The following is a 21250-nucleotide window of genomic DNA, read 5'->3' as shown; positions in this document are numbered from 1 at the left end:
ATAAACTACCAAAGTTTACCTGTTTTAATATACTATTTTTTTAGTTACCTGACCCAGTGTGACTTCTTTAGTGATTTGGCGATTAAAAACCTTGACAGATTCTTAACAGTTCATGCTTAATTGAACTAGTGACGATAATGTTTATTATCATTATTTTAGAGCTTTTACACTACTTTTCTTTGTGAGCAAAATTTAAATAAATAGCCAATATATTATCAAATCTTCTTTGTCTTACCCCGATTCATCACTACGGAAAGCCGCGTGTTTATGCTTGTCGGGATGGTTTTCGCGCGAAATTGCAGCTTAAATAGCCTACGTCACTCGCCCGCGCGTGTCTCCTCAGATTCGTAAAGAGAAAAGTTGTTCGCGCCTTCGCGGTGGAGCAGCTAAATCTCCGCTTCACTCGTTTTAAAAGGACATTTGGATAGTCATTCAGGAAAGAAAGTCTTGAAGGATTGCTGGGAATGTGAGTATAAAAGCTTTGGATGGGCTTCAATGAGGGGGAGACACCGAAAATGGGATAAGTGATGTCAAAATTGCCTGTGGTGTTATAACATTTCTGTGGGGGCTATGTCAGCAATTCCTCCTGGGCTTTTCCCTATAGCTAGTTGATTTTCAGTTACATGAAGAAAACCTAGCCTAACAAGGAAATAAATATGTTAAAAAGTACACCGATCGTAGCGCAGTACAAGATGCGGCTCAGACTCTGGAATAACAGTGGCAGTTTACATACTTTAAAGACAAAATATCAAAAATAATCTCAGATCATATTTTGTATTTAATACAGAGTTAATAGCAATATTCCTATTGCTTCAGTGGTTAGAAGAAGTTCAACCAGTAAGATCAGTGTACAGTATTCCTCTCAGCTTTGTCAAGTAGAAAATCTATGGCTAGATTTGGTGATCGGGACCAACAGTATTCCTGTGGGTAGTTTGGAAATGGATCAAAACATTCAAGAATATATCATGAATTATTTATTTACTTAAAAGAAACATGATTGATAATAAAAATGAACGAATCTTTTTTCGAGTCATGTGGTTCATTCAACGAAAAAAGATTCATTCATTTTGATGAACGAATTCGGACAGGAGTCACGAACGTGCATCACACAACAGAGCAAGGCGAGCATTTGTGCTTATAAAACATAACGTTTTTTATTTATTTTTGTAATGACCGATCGTTTCGCTAGACAAGACCCTTATTCATCGTCTGGTGTCGTTTAAAGCCCTTTGAAGCTACACTGAAACTCTCATTTTGGTTCCCAGTGAAGTCCATTATATGGAGAAAAATCCTGGAATGTTTTCATCAAAAACCTTAATTTCTTTTCAAATGAAGAAAGAAAAACATGGACATCTTGGATGACATGGGGGTGAGTAAATTATCAGCAAATGTTTTTTTTTTTTTTTTTAAGTGAACTACTCCTTTAATTGTTTATCAACTTCCTAACCATTATGCGCTTCACTCTCCTATCCAGCAGGTGGCGGGAATCCACCAGTTGTAGTTTGTCAGCCAACCGACATTAAACACCAGAAGAAGTAGAAGAATAAACAAAAAGAGAGCGAGACCCCATACCATGAGCGAGACCGAGCTCGTAATAAAACAAGAATCAACTTTGGCTCTTTTGGAGATGGCGAGAACTGATGGATTTGACATAATGTAAAAGCGACGCTGAGATGACGTTGACAACTCAACAGGTGAATAAGGTGTTTTATTGAACAGATAAATTGCTATATGTAGCTCTCTAATAGAGTTCACAGTAAAGCATTATCTATTGTGAAGGCTCATATTCATCTGCACACACACACAACCGAAGCACAAACAAAATAATGTTCTTATGCAAAATGTATAACATATAATAGACACAGCGGAGTAAAAAGTCTCCAAATATAAGACTGAACATTACAACATACACAGTGAGGTCTAAAAGTCTGAGACCACATTTTAAAATAATAATGATACAAATTTTTTAAGGGTTTTGAAAAATTAAGAAAATAAATACTATATGATTATACTATATAATTAAGGCTGAAAAATGAATGAATTAAAGCTTTAATTACCCTTTTCAAAATTAGCACAATACAAGCAATTTCCATAGTGGTGTCAGACTTTTGGATACAACTGAATCAATAAAGGCCAAAAACTACCATCGTTGCATCATAGGATGAACGATATTTACACTAGCGTTGTGTCAGAGAGAATGAGTTCGCATAGTTCACTTGATGCCACTAGACTAGATGCTTTGTGGAGTGATGATATTCTTCTATAATTGGACGTGTAACAACACACCCTCAGTGAGGAATAGCCCAGCATGCCTGAGGAAGACTTGTGTGTGTGTGTGTGTGCGTGTGCCTGGGTAAATGTGGATGTGGTGTAAACAAAATGCTTAAATTTGGTCTTGACTCTTGACAGAAAGTCAAGTGTCCATTCATCTCTGGACTGACCACTGAAACACTGAGCAGTGATAAAGCCTGTAAAGGTATGATTTTAATAATTCATCAGGTTCAACTCAACTCATTAAAGGTGTGAGATTAATAATGGATGCAATCCAGTGGGAAGTGTTGGGATGCATGCGGGAGTACTTTACCGAGTAGATAATCAACATCAACACATTGTGGTTTAACTGATAGGAACTGCTGAGAGACTTACATTAGTTATTAGTGTTGTATTTGTATGTTTTTCAGGTGAGGTAAATATCTAGATAAAATGGAGGCAGACCGAGATATGACAGAGGACACTGACAGATGTCGCAGAAGTTCAAAACTGCCCTACAGGTGAGCAAAACTCGTGATCAGATCTAATATCTGCTGCAATAAAGAGTTGAGCAAACTCTCAGGCTCAGGTGTATTATAGCAATATGCATTCCTGAAATGTTGCTTTCATTGGGATGCTTTTGTTGCACAGAGAGATGGATAAGTAGAGCTGATAATTACATTCCTCTGCTGTCAGGGTAGATTAGTTTTGAAAGAGTCTGTGTTTGACCAGCAGGAGGCGCTGTCCAATGATGGTCATTTACACTCTCCTCATCTCCTCATCTCGTGTCATTTGGTTCATTCAACGAACGAAACAAACTCAGAAAAGATTTGTTCATTTTGATGAACGAGTTCGAACAGGAGAGTCACGAATGCTCATCACAGAACAGAGCAAGGCGACCATTTGAGCTTATAAAACTTAAACTTTTTTTTTTTTTTTAAATGAGCGATCGTTTCACTTGAATAAGACCCTTATTCATTGTCTGAAATCGTTTAAAGCCCTTTGAACAGTTTGCACTGAAACTGTCTTTTGGACCTTTAATATATTAAAGCAATGGATTTATAGTATGCACAAGAAATTCAATGTGTATAAAATTTTATTTTGATTAATTGCATTTTGAAAAAAAAATAAATTAATGGATTTATTGCATTTTGGGAAAAAAACAATCTGTTTTTATAATAAATCTTTGAAAATCAAAACCTGGATTTAATTTTTTTATTGATATTATAACCTACAAATTCTATGTGAAAATTTGAAACAGAAAATATTGGTTTACATCTTCCCATTTTCTTGCTAAAGAAAACACAGTTTTACTCAAATTCATCAAAATGGATTTATAGCGTTTTGGAACCAAACTCTTCAAATAATGGTGCAAATACCTGTAAATTGACGAGCGCAAACCTTAGTAAATCCCCTTGCGTGATTCATTGAAATACTCTCCACCCAACAAATGCATATGCAATAATATAAGTCTGCATATCTGCACCTTTTCAGCGCTATTTTTTCACTGCGTGTCTTTAGTAAATCCTAACGGTAGCTTTTTTGGGGGGTTTGCGTTGATGCAAACTGTTGGTAAATCTGGCCCCAAATCCTTGTTAGCTTTGGTCCCTGTGTGAAACGCTGCAGAATGAATCTGAAAGTGTGTGTGGAAAGAGCTGGAGCCTGTGAACAGCTGTTCTGTCGGGTTAGAATGGCATACTGGAGTAATTAGACACCAGATTGTCAGGAAAGCTTTGCTACACAGTGGCTGAGAAGAATCTGTTTACCGTTCTAGAAGCACATCTCATCCCTTGCTCCTTTTCTTTATCTCGGATGCATGTGCACTAGTTTGGGAAACTGCTGTGTTTTTCTGCTCTCTGCATATCCACTAGAGATAAAGCCGTTCCCTTGGCTCCTTTAGATAAGAGGCAGTCATCATTCACTTATCCCCCCCACACCCTTTTTCATTTTAATCTTCACCCTTCACAACTGAAATAAAATCACTCGGCTGAATGAGAGCCTTTGGGACCGAGACAATTATGTTCGAAGCTCTTCTGGCTATGACTCAGTGTTATTTGGCCTGATGAATTATATGACCTATTCGACCCCAATTCACTTGGTGAAAGAACAGTGTGTTAAAGAGGAGAGCACGGCCAGTCATTTCAATGCCAAACTGTCATAAGTGTTGATCTCAGAGCAGATGACAAATGACAGAAAGTTCATTGGAAAGAAAATGAATTTCAACAGTCCATTTTCATTCTGAAAAATATCCTATTTAGCAGGATCTTTCATTCCTTCTATCCTGTTTTATTTCCTCTCCCATTTATTACAATGTTAGAGTGATGCATTTACTCTCAGGATAATAAAATATCTTTTAATGTAGTACTTATCAGGATATGTGACCATATACTCCCTGTGTTCTGTGCAAGATTGTAAGTACAGTTTTGTAGTTTTAACTTGTAGCTAAGGTTAGTAAACTTTGATATTGGCAAAGTGGGGTCACCTTGTGCAGATCTGTATGCTGTAATATCATTACAATTTAAAAATATCATTTATATGCTGAGTTTGAATCACAGACTGATTTTTGTGGCTAGCTGGACGAGGCCGAGAGCCTTGGGAACGGAGTGAGGCCGGTGGAGCGAGTGTTAATCGAGTTTTTATTTCGTGACCTCTAAAAAAAGTATTGTATTCAATTGAATGCGTGTATGAATGTTATTATTTCATTAACCATGTTGTCATCATAATAATTCCTAATAATCCTTTAGTTGAGTGTGTGTGTGTGTGTGTGTGTGTGTATATATATATATATATATATATATATATATATATAATGCTCCAAATAGCAATTAAACATCTAAAAGTATCTTTATTTGGTTTTTGACTTGGTGTGTGCCAAATTTGGAGTTATAACCAGGGATTTTAAGGAATGGGTGCTACTTTCTAGGTGATTTTAATTTTTTGTTTTTATGTTTTACTCAAAATCGACTTCAAACAGGTGCTGCTCAGTAATTTTTTGTGTAATTCCAACAAATCATACATAATTTTGAATAGAGAGAAGAACTCAGTTTTGAAAATTTGCTATATTGTTTTGTTTTGTTGTTTTGTAGAAAAACTTTATTCACATTATTTGTGAACATGAAGGAACATATTGAAAATAAATTAAAAATCCATGTCGTGTCCCCTTTAAAGGGTTAGTTCACCCAAAAATGAAAATTAAGTCATTAATTACTCACCCCCATGCTGTACCAACCCCAACCCTGCTTACACCAGCTTACACTACTTCAGATCGCAAATCTCGCGCATGCGTCGTGGAAATCTAAGGAAGTCTCGTTTCTGGCCTACAAGGAAGAAAAGAAATAGTCGAATAAACTCGTTATTTTTGTTTGTTTTTTCGCACAAAAAGTATTCGCGTCAAGAGGCAGTCCCTTAGGCAGCCAATGTGGTAGTTATACAGCTCTCAAATTTAATCAAAAATATCTTCATTTGTGTTCCGAAGACGAACGAAGGTCTTACGGGGTTGGTACAGTATGGGGGTGAGTAATTAATGACTTAATTTTTATTTTTGGGTGAACTAACCCTTTAAGATATTGATGATTAACCTTCAGGTGAGGTAATCTCATGTAACCCTCAACCCTGAGCACTTTTTTTCTGCATCGTGGCTGATTTGTAGATTGTACACACAAAAATTCTCAAAGTTTTTGTGTTTGTCAATTTCCCATTCATTTCCTATGGGTCGGTCATTTTTGACCGAATAGAAAATGTGTGACTATTTTTTTTACGACCACTTAGCCTGCTCGGATCATGACCTCAATTTTTTTTTTGTGTTCACATACCCAATGCCATAAAAGTCACCAAGTTTCGTAACATTCCGATGAAGCTGTGATTTTTAGAAATTCAAAACTTTTCGGTCAGAAATGACCGAAGAGCACCTGAGGGTTAAATAATTAAATCACATCTCATGAATTAAAGGGAAGCCGATTCCTAAATTCTCCGTTTGTCCAGCCATGATTCTCTCGAGACCGTGAAGTCAGACCTCCGTTCCTCTGAATGATAGAATCACATATCTCATCTCTCTATTTAAAAAGCCTCATGAGAAGTATCAGATATATTTTCCACTATGATGTGTAAGTGATTGTGGAAGCTGAATGGCGCTGTAGTATATATATTTCTCTAGGGCCATATTCATTTTCAGAGCTGTCTGTTTGTTTATATTATTGCATGTGTCAGTGTCATTGTGATCTATGTTATGTTTGCTGTCATAGTAACAGGCTTTGTGATAGAATTTGAGCAATGCCACAGCAACTGTAGTCAGTGTCAGCTCTGAGACACCGGGTGCAGAGGTCGTGACCTCTGTTGATGGATGTACGGAGACGTAATGTCACCAGTGTCTGGATACCGGTCACAAATACCCTTCACATATATGAGTGTTCCTGGGCATGCATTTTCAGCATATCGTCCCGTAGCGTGAGAGGAGTGCGATATGCGAGTGACAGCGTTCTCAACACTGACCCGCTTGCGCTCCGGTTTCTTCTCCACGTCACATCCAAGGTCCACGCGACGGGGTTCTGGTTTCTAGCTCTCACTTTCCATCTCGCAAACCACTTTGCCCAAACCCAAAACCCACACGACTCTACTCTTAACCCCACTCATCAGCCAGACCAGATAGACGTTACCTGTATCAATTATTAAGCCTTAAGAATAGCACTCATCTTTGGAAATGTGACCCGTGAGATCAGGGCCTGTGGGCTGCGGGCATTGAGTTACTCTAAAATTCATATTTGATTACCCATTAATTCCTAAGTGATTGTGACTAATCACCAAGGTGATATTGGAGCTTGTTGCATGCAATGTGCATAAATATCATATTTGCTTGTGCACATTGTGCCACATCCCATCGCCTCATTTTTTGCACTTTTGCTCTGTGTTTTTCTGCTCGAGTGAATTATCAGCGTTGGCACACCGCTTTGATGGACTCGCAGAACATCCATCACTCCTGTTTTGTGCCCATTGGCACGCATGCTGGCACATTGCAGACATTGATTAAGAGAGCCTGTCTTGGGACGTCCTTCAAGTGAGAGACTTTCAGGTTGCTTTCAAACTCCTCAACTCAAGCGTGAAATAAGGTTTCTGAACTTTTTTATTTTTTTTGCTGACAATCAGAGGGAGGATTTATTTTCTGGGGAAGCAAGCAAGTAATTTGTGAGTTAATATTGTCTGGAGCATGCATTTATTAGGCAGATTACATATTTAAACGTTAAAAGGCTTTTTAAAACACGCTAATGAAACATTAGATTATTTCTATAGGAAGCAGATATTTTGGTGTGTGTGTCGGTGTAAAAGTGGTTGCAAGTTACAGCGAGGCTGATAATGATATCGTGATATCGTCACAGCAAAACCACTGGTCTTATGACATGATAGAAATGCTGCAAAGACTCATCTGTTTAACTATAGATAGTCAATGTTAGCATTTGAAGGGTGTGAGCTTCATCAGAGCACCTGTAGTCACTCTGATTATGAGATATTATTGGGATCTGCTGGGTGCCGACCTGTGAAAGTAGAGCCTGTGAAATGTGTCTGTGTCTTTGTTGACATATTTCCCATTGATTTAGGACATTTTTGTGGGAGGTATATTGGAGGGATTGCTTGCCCTATAGTTAGCTTATGTTGAACAGGTCGTGTTATGTTTTTGTGGTAGACCGTTTTATTGGACAAAAATTTGGGGTGCATCTTATACACCATCATTCATAAGTTAGAATTAGGTAATTACGTGAAAAAATGCGTTTGAAGGAAACCTCTTATGCTGACCAAATTTTCAGCATCATCACTCCAGTCTTAAAGGAGTAGTTCACTTTAAAAAAAACTTTTGCTGATAATTTACTCACCCTCATATCATCCAAGATGTCCATGTCTTTCTTTCTTCAGTCTTGAAGACCCTTATTCATCGTCTGGTGTCATTTAAAGCCCTTTGAAGCTGCATTGAAACTCTTTTTTGGACCTTGAATCGTTTGGACCCCATTGAAGTCCATTATATGGAGAAAAATCCTGGAATGTTTTCATCAAAAACCTTAATTTCTTTTCGACTGAAGAAAGAATGTCATGGACATCTTGGATGACATGGGGTTGAGTAAATTGAGTAAATGATCCTTCAGAAATCATTATATTATGCTGATTTGCTGCTCAAGAAAGATTTATGATTATTATCATTATGTGGGAAACAGTGCTGTTTCATAATATTTTTACATATATATTTATATGGTGCTTTTAAAAATATGGACTGTTTCAAAGCAGCTTTATAGTGATAATATGAAATTAAATATGATTTTTTTTTTTGTGGAAACCATCTTTCCCCAGGATTTCTTTATGAATGGAAATTTCAAAAGAGCTTAATTAATTTGAGTATTATGTAACATTATAAATGTCTTTACTGACATTTTTGACCAATTTAATGCGTTCATGCTGAATAAAAGTTTTACTTTATTAAAAAACAAAAACAAACAAACAAAAGAACAGTCAGATTATTAGTAAAATAACCCAATAAATTTAAGCTGAGAAATTATAGCCAAAGGATCCACATTATTTCTAGTTGTTAAATACAAATTTAAATTCTACAAAGTAAATTCTGTCATGACATAGGCATTTTTCTGCACTATTTTTTTATTTTTAAGAAAAAGTGGGCCATATACGGAATATATAATTTCTCATATATGACATCTTATATGATTATTGTCAATCTCAATCTCTAAATAAAATTAATTTGGACAGACTGTACATTTTCTCCGCTAAATATTCATTAATCATCTTTTAGTTCACTTGAATATGGTAGATGACACTTAAATCTACTTCTTACCTTTTTAAGTCACCTTTATTAGCACTTTATATGGTGAATAACTGTGATTGATCTAACCGTACATTTAATGTAATTAAAATACCGTTACATTGAAAGAACAAGTCATTGTAAAATTTACAGTTAAAATCATAAATTGACATTCCCACAATTCCTTGCGTAACACATTTGATGTATTTTTGTTGAAATAACATAGTTTTTTCTAATCAGTTCTGTACATTAGGGTTTTATGTTACAGTTAGTGTTGTTAAATGATTGTTTATTGCAAGAACAGATTTTTACTGTAAATTTAAGTCTGTAAAACCTAAAATTAGGGATGGGCATTTTTCAAAAATATTGCATTCGAATATTCGGGCTCATAAAAATTGAATACTCGAATATTTGTTGATTTAAATTATGTTTAATGAAAAAGACGTTATTTATAGTTTTTTTTTCGTTTTTGTCACCTATTAGAAAAGTTAACATCTTGGATCACGCGGGGTCCAGCTGCGTACCTGCCGTCGTGATTCAGTGATGGACAGCTGTCTTTCCTCACTCGACTGTTTGGATTTCATGTGATTTCTCATGGTGATGACATTATAAGATTAATTAAATCAGATTAATTAATTTGATAAAAAGTAATTCCGTTTAGTAAGATCCTTTTCAAGTAATTCCAAACTTCGCGAGGCAGACAACATTATGTGATCAAATACAAGCAACTTGTTAAAGGAACACTCCGACTTTTTGGGACTTTAGCCTATTCACCTTACCCCCCAGAGTTAGATAAGTCCATACATACCTTTTTCATCTCCGTGCGTGCTATAAGTCTGTTTGACGCACTCACCGCTAGCCTAGCTTAGCACAAAGACTCGATGTGACTGGTTGCAGCTTTCATACTAATCCAAATGAGTGGCAAAATAACGCAAACGTTTTCCTATTTACATGTTGTGATTTGTATAGTCACATAATGTACAAATAACAAAGTCAAATGAGACACAGACATCTTTTAACCGTATAAAACCTGGGAACTATTCTCTGAAGGCGAAGCACTGCTACTTTGACGGCGTAATAACCGCATCACCGGAGACACGCTGTGGTGAGGAGCGGAGAGTTCGCTCGGTGTTTGGGTAATAGAGTCAGCAATTTATAAATAGTAAAAGCGTAGTTTAGAGTCATGGGTTTTCGCTCTATTGTAAATAGCTGCGACTGTAAACAGGGGAGGTAATACCATGTTTCACAGAATTCCAACTAAAAACGCTGACTGGATGAAGAAATGGCTAACTTACTCTGGATATTTATCCAAACACACCATAAGATTATCAAGGGACATTATGTTTGCTCGGTACATTTCAATGAGGACGACTATTTTGAAAAAATGGAATTTGCCACACGGACCATAATGTGCTGAAGGATACGGCTATCCCATCGATAGCACAGACAGGACAAGTGGATCACCTGCAGCTGAGGTAAGTGTTCCGTTATGTTTTTAGATGACCTACTGTAACAGTGCCTTTAGCCAGAGCTAATGTAACGTTAGTGACACTATTATATGATTAGGGTATGAATATGTTTTTATCTTGATGCGGTGCGGACGCGCTTGGGAAAAAAAAAAGAGCGCGTTCACCGCGTTGAACTTGCACCCTGCGCGCGGTGCGCCTAGTAGCCTAAATTTGAAATAACCATGGAAATAACGAACTTGAGCGTGCAAAAGGGTACGATAGGCTGTGAGTTCATTGTGCAAAAACAATTTGTGCTATTACTTTCCCCTTATTCTATCCTAGTAATGCAATACTGTATATTATATAGGCTAATGTTGAATACATTTGGTTCAGCTAATAAATTGCATTTAAAATATATTGATTCCTGTAATAATAATTATTTATTCATGTGATATTTATAAATCTGGGTGCGTTTTTGGTTGGAAATCAATGAAACATGGTACTGTATTAACCTGGTCTCCCCTGTTTATTGTCACAGCTCATACAATAAAGCAAACACCCATGATAAACTATGCTTTTCTATCTAACGTTAGTAATTGCTGACTCTTTATTCCAACGCTGAGCGAAGCGAACTCTCTGCTCCTCGTCACGGTGCGTCTCAGGTGATTGTTATCACTCTGCCCAAGTAGCAGTGCTTCCCCTTCAGAAAATATAGTATTTATACGGTCAAAAGATGTCTGTGTCTCATATGGCCTTGATATTTGCACACTCTGTGACTATACAAACCACAACATGTAAATAGGAAAACGTTTGCGTTATTTTGTCACTCATTTGGATTAGTATGAAAGCTGCAACCATTCACATCCAGTCTTTGTGCTAAGCTAGGCTAGCGGTGGGTGCGTCAAACAGACTTATAGCACGCACGGAGATGAAAAAGGTATGTATGGACTTATCTAACTCTGGGGGGTAAGGTGAATAGGCTAAAGTCCCAAAAAGTCGGAGTGTTCCTTTAACACACTCCACAGCGCCATCCAGTGCATTTAATTATAACTGCGAGTTAGTGCTTAGGATTTATCATGGACTCACTGCATTTACGGCCAGCAAAGCAACGTATTAAAAATTCGAATTGTATTTTATTTTTCGAATAATAATTACATATCGAAAATTTGAATATTCGTGCACACCGTGCTATCGTTTTTTTACTGTAAATTTCAAATTTACCGTAAAAAACTTTACCGTAAAAAAATGTTACTTTTTTTTAAATTTAATTTTTTTTTTTTTTTACGGTAAATTTCGTTTTTTTTTTTACCGTAAATTAAACAATTTTTTTTTACAGTTCCAATCTTCAGTAATATTAGCTAGTAATAACTTAAACCCAAGTCTAGCTTGGTGACTTTATCTTCTGCCCTGCCCAACCCGCCCTGCCCTACAGCCGGACCAAGAGCTCAGCCAGATCCGGTTTCATCCTCTGCAAGCAGGGAGGTTATAAGAGAGGCTAGCGAAAAGATCACACACACACACACATACACACAGAGAAAGAGAAGGAAAAGAAGAGTGAGAGAGAGTGAGTGAGTCAGGAATCTCCTCCTCCTTTAATTGAGCAGTTTTACTGAGCCTGAAGCCAGACTCCCCCGGGCTCCACTGACGGGACGGGGCCCTGCCGGCCATGATAGCAGCTCGCAGTAGTTCGGTGGGTCACAGGGGCCCCGAGGAGCCCTCCAGGCACCGCAGAGCGTCCGCTGCTTCTCTGGCAGGGCACCGTGGGCACCGCAGCACTCAGGAAACTCGGGATCATGGTCCGCTCCGGCAGGCGGCGCTGCTGCGGGTCAGGAGGGCGCTCCTCATCAGGGAGATGGAGACCAACTGGTACCTGAAGCTGTGCGGACGGGCCAGGGAAGATAGTGTTGCGTATGAGACCGGCATGCCGTACCGGTGAGTCCTGAACGGAGAGGGCCAATGACGTGGTGCATTTCTGTTTGTTTCGGGCTTGTAGTGTCGGATTTGAGATCTGGATCTCTCCACATGCCTCTTAATATTGTAAGAAAACAAACACAACGGGTAAAACACTCACCCTCATATTATTGCGATAGTCCAAGCGGTTGATTAAAATGCAAAATTTGGTGTTACATTGTGTGTGTAAATGACTTGGTGCTGGAAACCCAAAGCACAGGACGACACCAGAATAACAATAGTCATGATTCTGAAGATGAAAATGCTTGCGTTCTGTCCCTGACTAGAGGCACTACGGGCACTTTTTACTGGTAACTAGACATTTGGCATTATCAGGACACACAAATATTACCCATTGCATAATTTATTATACATTATAATCAACATTATAAATAGTAGTTGAATGTAGTAGTGACGCTAAAACTTTTTTCTCACAGTAATTTTGGGTGAATTATACACAATTGTTACTTTTTTGGGGGTTTTTTTTGTATTGCGATATATTGTGAAACGATATATTCTTACACCCCTAGTTTTTATTGCTGTTGTGCACAAATTAATGAAAACCCGAATGCGTGTTTTAGTACGTATATTTTAATAAGCTGTTGCTGACTGATATTTGTTAATTAAAAACAATAAGTCAGGTGCTGTAATTATTGTTTGATTTCATTTTTGTGAATAACATTAAAATATGCATTCGACAAATATTATGTATTTATTAGGGTTGGGTATCGAGAATCGAGTATCGATTGGAATCGGGACTAACTTTTAGTTTTTCCCGGAATCGTTCAAAAGTTAAAATTTCGATTCCTAGTTTCGATGTTCACAGTCCGCCGAGCGGAAGAAGAAACCGCTGAACAACACCAACGAAGAAGCGTCTACCGGAAGTGTTGGCATAACCGCGCGAGTCGAACATGAGTAGCTTACGTCGGCGATCCAAAGTGTGGCTTCACTTTTCTAAAAATAACGAATCTCGGCAAAATGCAAAATTTGTGACAAAAGGAGTATTTCCTTCAGAAAGACCGTTGGTTAGCAAGGTTAGCTAAACTTTTTTGACCCTGCTTCTTAAAAGAATCGGAATCGAGAATCGTTAGGAACCGGAATCGAAACAAGGAATCGGAATCGGCATCAGAATCGTTCAAATTCAAACGATACCCAACCCTAGTATTTATTCAAGCAAAGATAAAGTTATGAAAGTGCTTTTGTCTCTATATCTGTCTCTCTCCACGTGCTTTTTAATATTGTAAGAGAGGGGTTTGTATTGCTGTTATGTGTGAGTGATGAAAACCTGAACGCGTGTTTTAATAAGCTGTTGCTGACTGATATTTGTTAATTAAAAACAAATCGGTCGGGCACTGCAGTTATTGTTTGATCGAATTTTTGTGAATAAAATGAAAATATGCATTTGAAAAAGATGCAATATAAATGCATTTTTCATGCAAAGATAAAGTTATGCAAATTCTTTATTGACCCTCCCAAATAAGTGTAACAAATGTTCGGGGTCAGTACGTTTGTTTTAAAGAAATTAATACTTTTATTCATCAAGGATGCATTAATTAAATAATATCAAATAATTGCTGTCTTCAACTTTCTAATCATCAAAAGGTCCTGAAAAAATGGATCAAGGTTTCCACACAAAACTATTTTCAACATTGAAAATTATAATAAATGTTTCTTTAGCAGCAAATCAGCATCTTAGATTAATTTCTGAAGGATTATGTAACTGAAGACTGGAGTAATCGCATGAATAAATGACATTTTACTATATATACATTTTACTATATATGCATAGAAAACTAAATCGTAATAATAATTTACAATATTACTGTTTTTACTGTATTTTGATCAAATAAATGTGGCTTTAGAGACTCAAAAAAGTGATCATTTGACTTGACTTAAAAAAAGTGAGGAAACCCATAGCCTTAAAATTCTTAAGTAAATAAACATCATACATAAATGAAAAAATTAAGTTATGTCGAATTGTCAAGTTCACACAACTTAATTATTTCAATTATGCATGAAGTTTATTACTTAACCCTCTGGGGTTGTTCGTTTCAGAGTCACACTCGGGGTGTTCGGGTCCAAATGGACCCAAAGGGCGGGATTCATATTTAAAAAAAAAATCATGATTTTTTTTTTTACTCGTTTTTTATAATATTTTTTCTTTTCTGTTTTGGTGTTTTGAGAAAATTAAAAAAAAAAAAAAAATTATAATTAGTATTAAATTGAATACCCCTATTGAACATAATAGAAAAATTATTAAAAAACATATATTTTTTACATTTTTTTAAAGCTGTATTTCATTTTAGAGTCAAGCCTAGGCCTCATAAAAGCAATTTTTGAAATGAGATGGATGCCATCTGGTGGACAAACTGAGCATTTTAAAAATGCAAAACACATGTATAATCTGAATTATTTGGTGTGTTTGTGTATAAAAGTGTGTGTGTGTGTGTGTGTGTGTGTGTGTGTCTGGAGTCTTTTGCACTCTTGATGTTTTATAGATTCACCCCTTCACTGTTGTGTGCTTTTTTTCAAGATCGTTGCTGATTTGTAGATTGTACACACAAAAAAACTCACTATTTTCACATTTTTGCCAATTTCCCATTCATTTTTCATGCGGGTCCATTTGGACCCGAACACCCCAAGTGTGACGTTTTTTACAACCACTTAAACTATTCACATCCTGTCCCCAATTTTTTTGGGTGTTCAAATACCAACAAAGTCACCAAATTTCGGACCATTCCGAGGAAGCTGTGATTTAAAAAAAAAAAAATTCTTTTAAATTTTTCGGGTCCATTTGGGCCGAGGGTTAAAAATGTTAAGTTAAAGAATTTCTTCACTTTTTTTAAGTTTAGTCAACTGATCACTTTTTACAATGAAACAATGATTGTCTTGATTATGAAAATGGAAATATAAAGATGAAATTATTGAGCAGGCTTTAAACTCAACACTTATTATAATAGCAGGTCATCCCTGTTCAGTCTCTACTTTAAGAGGTCATTGACCTGAGAGAGGCCCTGATCTTTCCTGCAGTTATTCTCAGCTGTCACATGTTTCACATGTGACTTGTGTGAATTAGTATTTGATAATCTTTGGGAAAGTATGTATAAACATGATCTCTATTCTTAGTGCACGTCTTCTTTCTGTCTTACTTTCTGAGTGATAATGAGTTATGTTGAAACCTGAGCGTGTCAACACAGCAATCCTTACAGTTTTAGGCCTTTGACCCTCCACGAATATCCCACATCTCGCATCACACGTTTCCCACAGGAGATGCGTTCTCTTTAAAGGGACTGATCACCCCAAAATGAAATGACTCACCCTCATGCCGTTCCAAACCATTGAGACTTTTGTTCATCTTCAGAACACAAACGAAGATCTCTTAAATGAAATCTGAGAGCTTTCTGTTCCACCATTGACAGCTAACACTATGACGCTTCAAAAAGCCTAAATTAAATCTGTTCATCATATAAAGTCATAAAAATTTGGACTAAACCGTTCAATTCACATGGATTAACTATATGAAGCGTCAAAGTGATAGTTGTGTGTCAATGAGTACAAAAATGGCTCTGATTTGATTTAAAATATCTTTCCAAAGATGAACGAAAGTCCTCTGGGTTTGGAACGACATGATGGTGAGTGAATCATTTTTGGGTGAACTATCCCTTTAACATTACAGTCATTTCTCATAGACCACAATGAGAGCCAATTGGTATTTCTCCACACTCTTATGCAAAGGCTGGGTTGTTTTAACCCAAATTTAGGGACAAACCCAGCCTTTGGGTTACATTTTTAACCACACGTTTGGGTTTGTCCATATTTGACCCAAAATTGGGTTAAACAACCCAACATTTTTTAGAGTGCATTAAAGTCTGCAAGAGATTTCAATATAAATTCAAACATTTCTCATTAAATTGTTTTAAGACCAAATTATCCGAGCTACTCATCAACAATAGTCTTATTTGCCCTATTTTTCCTACACTCTAAAAATACTGGGTTGTTTTAACTCAACTTTGGGTCAAATATGGACAAACCCAAACATTGGGTTAAAATGTCATTAAAAAATGTAACCCAATGGCTAGGTTTGTCCATATTTGACCCAAAGTTGGGTTAAAACAACCCAGTCTTTTTAGAGTGAAGGATTAAGGAATAAAAGGTACGAAAGCTGTCACTGGGGCTGTACCTTTTCAAAAGGCACACTTTTGTCCCTTTTATGGACTAATATGTACATTTTAGGCGCTAATATGCTCCCTTTAGGTACATAAATGCCAAAACTGGGATTTTTGTGAGTGTTTGAGGGAATTTTGTTTCTAATTCTCTTTTGGGATGTTTGTTCCACCCCAAATCCTTTCATACATAGTGTTGATCTCTCTTTTACCTCTTCTGGGAGCCTGACCTTGAGCTGATTTGGCTTTTTATGTCTTAAAGAAAATGAAGCATGCAGAAGAGGCTAATGGGTTTGAAGCCGGAGGCCCACAGCTGTATAATGCCGAAACCATGGTCGCTTTTTATTCTATTTCTCTTAAAGCTGAAAACGTTTTCGCCGAAATGGGTCTCGAGACAGAGAGAGAGATGCATATAGTCATGTTTCATGCTAATTCACTACAGTGTCATGATTACAATGAAAATAAGCATTTATATAACTAGAAATATTCACTTTGCAGTTATTGATGAGAAATTGTAGTGTATATATTATTTTGAAACATGAGGCCAAATACCTAGCTCACTTTTTTTTGTTGCCATTATTCATTATTGAATTTATTAGGGGCCAAGCACCGAAGGTGCGGAGGCACCTATTGTATCTGTGCCGGTTCTTATTATTATTATTATTATTAGGGGCCAAGCACCGAAGGTGCGGAGGCACCTATTGTATCTGTGCCGGTTCTTATTATTATTATTCTTCTTCCGACTGGGCGTCTATGGCAGCCCATAGACCGGTTTGCGGGAAAGTTGTTTTGGTTTGACATTCTGATAGAGGACAGTCCCAACTTTAAATACACCAATTTTGGTGTCTCTAACTCATTCCCTCTAGCGCCACCAACTGTCCAAAGTTTCACTTTTATTATGCTAATAACTTTTGAACCGTAAGACCTATCAACAAAATTCTTTTTTCCTCTTATTCCTGAGCTCATGCCGATTCGATCGCACCCTATGACGTCATTTTCCGTCATAAAAACATGGCCGCCATTTTGAATTTTCTAAAAAACGTACTTTTGCGAACTCGTCCTAGACCGTTTGTCCGATTTTCACCAAAATCGCACCGGATCATCTCCAGGCAGTGCTGACAAAAAGTTATGGAATTCAAGATAATTCGAATAACCGTTTTTGATAAACGCACAAACTAATTTTACGTAACGCTTGCAAAAACAGACGTAAGGCTTTATCTCCGCAACGCTTCATCCTATTCAGACCAAACTTGGTACATGTAATCACAAGCATGACCTGAGGCTACATGCAGCGTTTCGGCGCAGCGCCACCTAGTGGTCCGGAGATATGAAAAATGGCTATTTTCGCTCATAACTTCTGAACGGTTTCTCCAAAAATCAAAAACTTGGTCTCGTTAGATTCAGGGCGTCATGCCGAGTCGACCGATATCCAATTTTCCCAGATCGGCCATTTTGGCTGTCGGCCATTTTGAATTATGTGCTAAAATGCTGTATTTTTTGAACGCATGAACGAATTGTTACGAAACTCGGTATGGGTCATCAGTACGATGCCCTGAAGGAGCCTGAGAAGTTTCGAAACAGCGCCACCTAGTGGTGAATTTTTTTTTTCAAACGCTTATAACTTTGGGTGTGGTACACTTATTTTCACGGGAGTTATATTTTTGAGGTCCTGAATCGTTGCCGAGTCCAACGATACAAAATATGTCGGGTTTCGTCTCACGGATGGCGTAGCGTAGCGATTTAGCGCGAAAAAAACACTTGGCAATATCTTCAAAACCGCTGTTCCGATCGAGACGAAACCACCGCCAGAAACACGGAATCATAGCTTGTTAACTATACGCCAATGCCCAAATGCGAAAATATTGATAGTAAGGGGTAGTAAAATTCAAACAAAGTCATGTGTCAGTCATTTTTTACGTGTTTTTTCATATAAATGTTTATAACTCGGAAGCGAATTGAGATATTTTCACCAAAATTGACACACATATGTATGTGGTCACTCTGAGGACACATAAAAAAAATTGTGGGACTGAGCCTCTTGGTGGCGCTATAATAGAACAAAACGTGAAATTCCCATTGACTTCAATACAGTTTTGTGAAATACAATGCTATACTAAACAAATGCTTTGGTCTAACATTACGAAACTCAGTGTGTGCCATAAGCAGCATGCCCTGAAGGTACTCAAAAGATTTTGAGACAGCGCCACCTGTTGGTCAAAAGTTATAATTCATTTCTGAGAACGCTAATAACTTTTGAATAAATTTGCCTATTGCAATGAAACTGATCTTAATAGATTCCTTGGGTTATGCTGAATACATAGATATCAGGTTTTGCATAATCAGCAAAACTTCCTGTCCGCCATCTTTATTTCTTTGAAAAACCTTCTTTTTCGAACTCCTCCTAGACTGTTTGTCCGATTTTCACGAAAATTGAATGGTATCATCTCCAGACCGTGCCGACTAAAAGTTATGAATTGCACGATGATAGACGAAACCGTTTTCGTATAACACAACATCAAAGTTTAGGCATGCTGCCAAAATTACTATTTAGGCTTTATCTCTGCAATGCCTTCACATTTTGACACCAAGCTGTGCATGTGTCATTGTCACCTCACTCTGACCACATCACATCTATTTCGTAACTGCGCCACCTATTGTTCGAAAGTGATAACCCATTAAATCATCTTATAAGTTAATGTTTATGTGATTTTCTTAGCCATTTGCCCAAAGTTCTCTCAAAATGCCCTTAATTGCTCCTTGCTGCAGTTGGTCTGCCACTCCTTGCCATTTTGGCATATGTTGCCGCTTATTGCGCTTGGCCCCGGTAATGGCTGCTTGCAGCTATATTTATTATTATTATTCTTCTTCCGACTGGGCGTCTATGACAGCCCATAGACCGGTTTGCGGGAAAGTTGTTTTAGTTTGACATTCTGATAGAGGACAGTCCCAACTTTAAATACACCAATTTTGGTGTCTCTAACTCATTCCCTCTAGCGCCACCAACTGTCCAAAGTTGCACTTTTATTATGCTAATAACTTTTGAACCGTAAGGCCTATCAACAAAATTCTTTTTTCTTCTTGTTCCTGAGCTCATGCCGATTCGATCGCACCCTATGACGTCATTTTCCGTCATAAAAAAACGGCCGCCATTTTGAATTTTCCAAAAAACCTACTTTTGCGAACTCGTCCTAGACGGTTTGTCCGATTTTCACCAAAATCGCACCGGATCATCTCCAGGCAGTGCTGACAAAAAGTTATGGAATTCAAGATGATTCGAAGAACCGTTTTCGATAAACGCGCAAACTAATTTTACGTAGCGCTTGCAAAAACAGACGTGAGGCTGTATCTCCGCAACGCTTAATCCTATTCAGACCAAACTTGGTACATGTTATCACAAGCATGACCTGAGGCTACATGCAGCGTTTCGGCGCAGCGCCACCTAGTGGTCCGGAGATATGAAAAATGGCTATTTTTGCTCGTAACTTCTGAACGGTTTGTCCAAAAATCATAAACTTCATCTCGTTAGATTCAGGGCATCATGCCGAGTCGACTGATATGCAATTTTCCCAGATCGGCCATTTTGGCTGTCGGCCATTTTGAATTATGTGCTAAAATGCTGTATTTTTTGAACGCATGAACGAATTGTTACGAAACTCGGTATGGGTCATCAGGACGATGCCCTGAAGAAGCCTGAGAAGTTTCGAAACAGCGCCACCTAGTGGTGAATTGTTTTTTTCAAACGCTTATAACTTTGGGTGTGGTACACTTATTTTCACGGGAGTCATCTTTTTGAGTTCCTGAATCGTTGCCGAGTCCAACGATACTAAACATGCTGGGTTTCGTGTTACGGTTGGTGTAGCGTAGCGATTTAGCGCGAAAAAAACACTTGGCGATATCTTCAAAACCGCTGTTCCGATCGAGACGAAACCACCGCCAGAAACACGGAATCATAGCTTGTTAACTATACGCTAATGCCCAAATGCGAAAATATTGATAGTAAGGGGTAGTAAAATTCAAACAAAGTCATGTGTCAGTCATTTTTTACGTGTTTTTACATATAAATGTTTATAACTCGGAAGTAAATTGAGATATTTGCACCAAAATTGACACACATATGTATGGGGTCACTCTGAGGACACATAAAAAAAATTGTGGGACTGAGCCTCTTGGTTGCGCTATAATAGAAAAAAAAACGTGAAATTCCCATTGACTTCAATACAGTTTTGTGAAATACAATGCTATACTAAACAAATGCATTGGTCTAACATTACGAAACTCAGTGTGTGCCATAAGCAGCATGCCCTGAAGGTACTCAAAAGATTTTGAGACAGCGCCACCTGTTGGTCAAAAGTTATAATTCATTTCTGAGAACGCTAATAACTTTTGAATAAATTTGCCTATTGCAATGAAACTGATCTTAATAGATTCCTTGGGTTATGCTGAAAACATAGATATCAGGTTTTCCATAATCAGCAAAACTTCCTGTCCGCTATCTTTATTTCTTTGAAAAACCTTCTTTTTCGAACTCCTCCTAGACCGTTTGTCCGATTTTCACGAAAATTGAATCGTATCATCTCCAGACCGTGCCGACTAAAAGTTATGAATTGCACGATGATAGACAAAACCGTTTTCGTATACCACAGCAT

General features: G+C 37.5%; 1 protein-coding gene across 2 annotated transcripts in view; it reads left to right on the top strand.

The window, feature by feature from the left end:
- The first annotated feature begins 1474 nt into the window (after positions 1-1474).
- Positions 1475-21250, top strand: part of kcnab1a (potassium voltage-gated channel subfamily A regulatory beta subunit 1a) — a 121356-nt gene continuing 101580 nt past the window's right edge. Inside the window, exons 1-3 of one of the 2 annotated variants that reach the window (XM_089116546.1) lie at positions 1475-1694; positions 2410-2476; positions 2682-2771. Coding sequence is in view for 1 of the 2 variants with exons in the window: in XM_039683801.2 (XP_039539735.2) it covers positions 2704-2771 (68 nt within the window). In the remaining variant the exon portion in view is untranslated. The remainder of the gene's footprint in view (positions 1695-2409; positions 2477-2681; positions 2772-21250) is intronic. The other variant, XM_039683801.2, reaches the window with a different exon arrangement.

The sequence above is a fragment of the Pimephales promelas genome, chromosome 10 (assembly GCF_988280905.1).
Source record: "Pimephales promelas chromosome 10, fPimPro1.hap1.1, whole genome shotgun sequence".
Classification (NCBI taxonomy): domain Eukaryota; kingdom Metazoa; phylum Chordata; class Actinopteri; order Cypriniformes; family Leuciscidae; genus Pimephales; species Pimephales promelas.
This window is presented reverse-complemented; position numbering and strand designations above follow the sequence as displayed.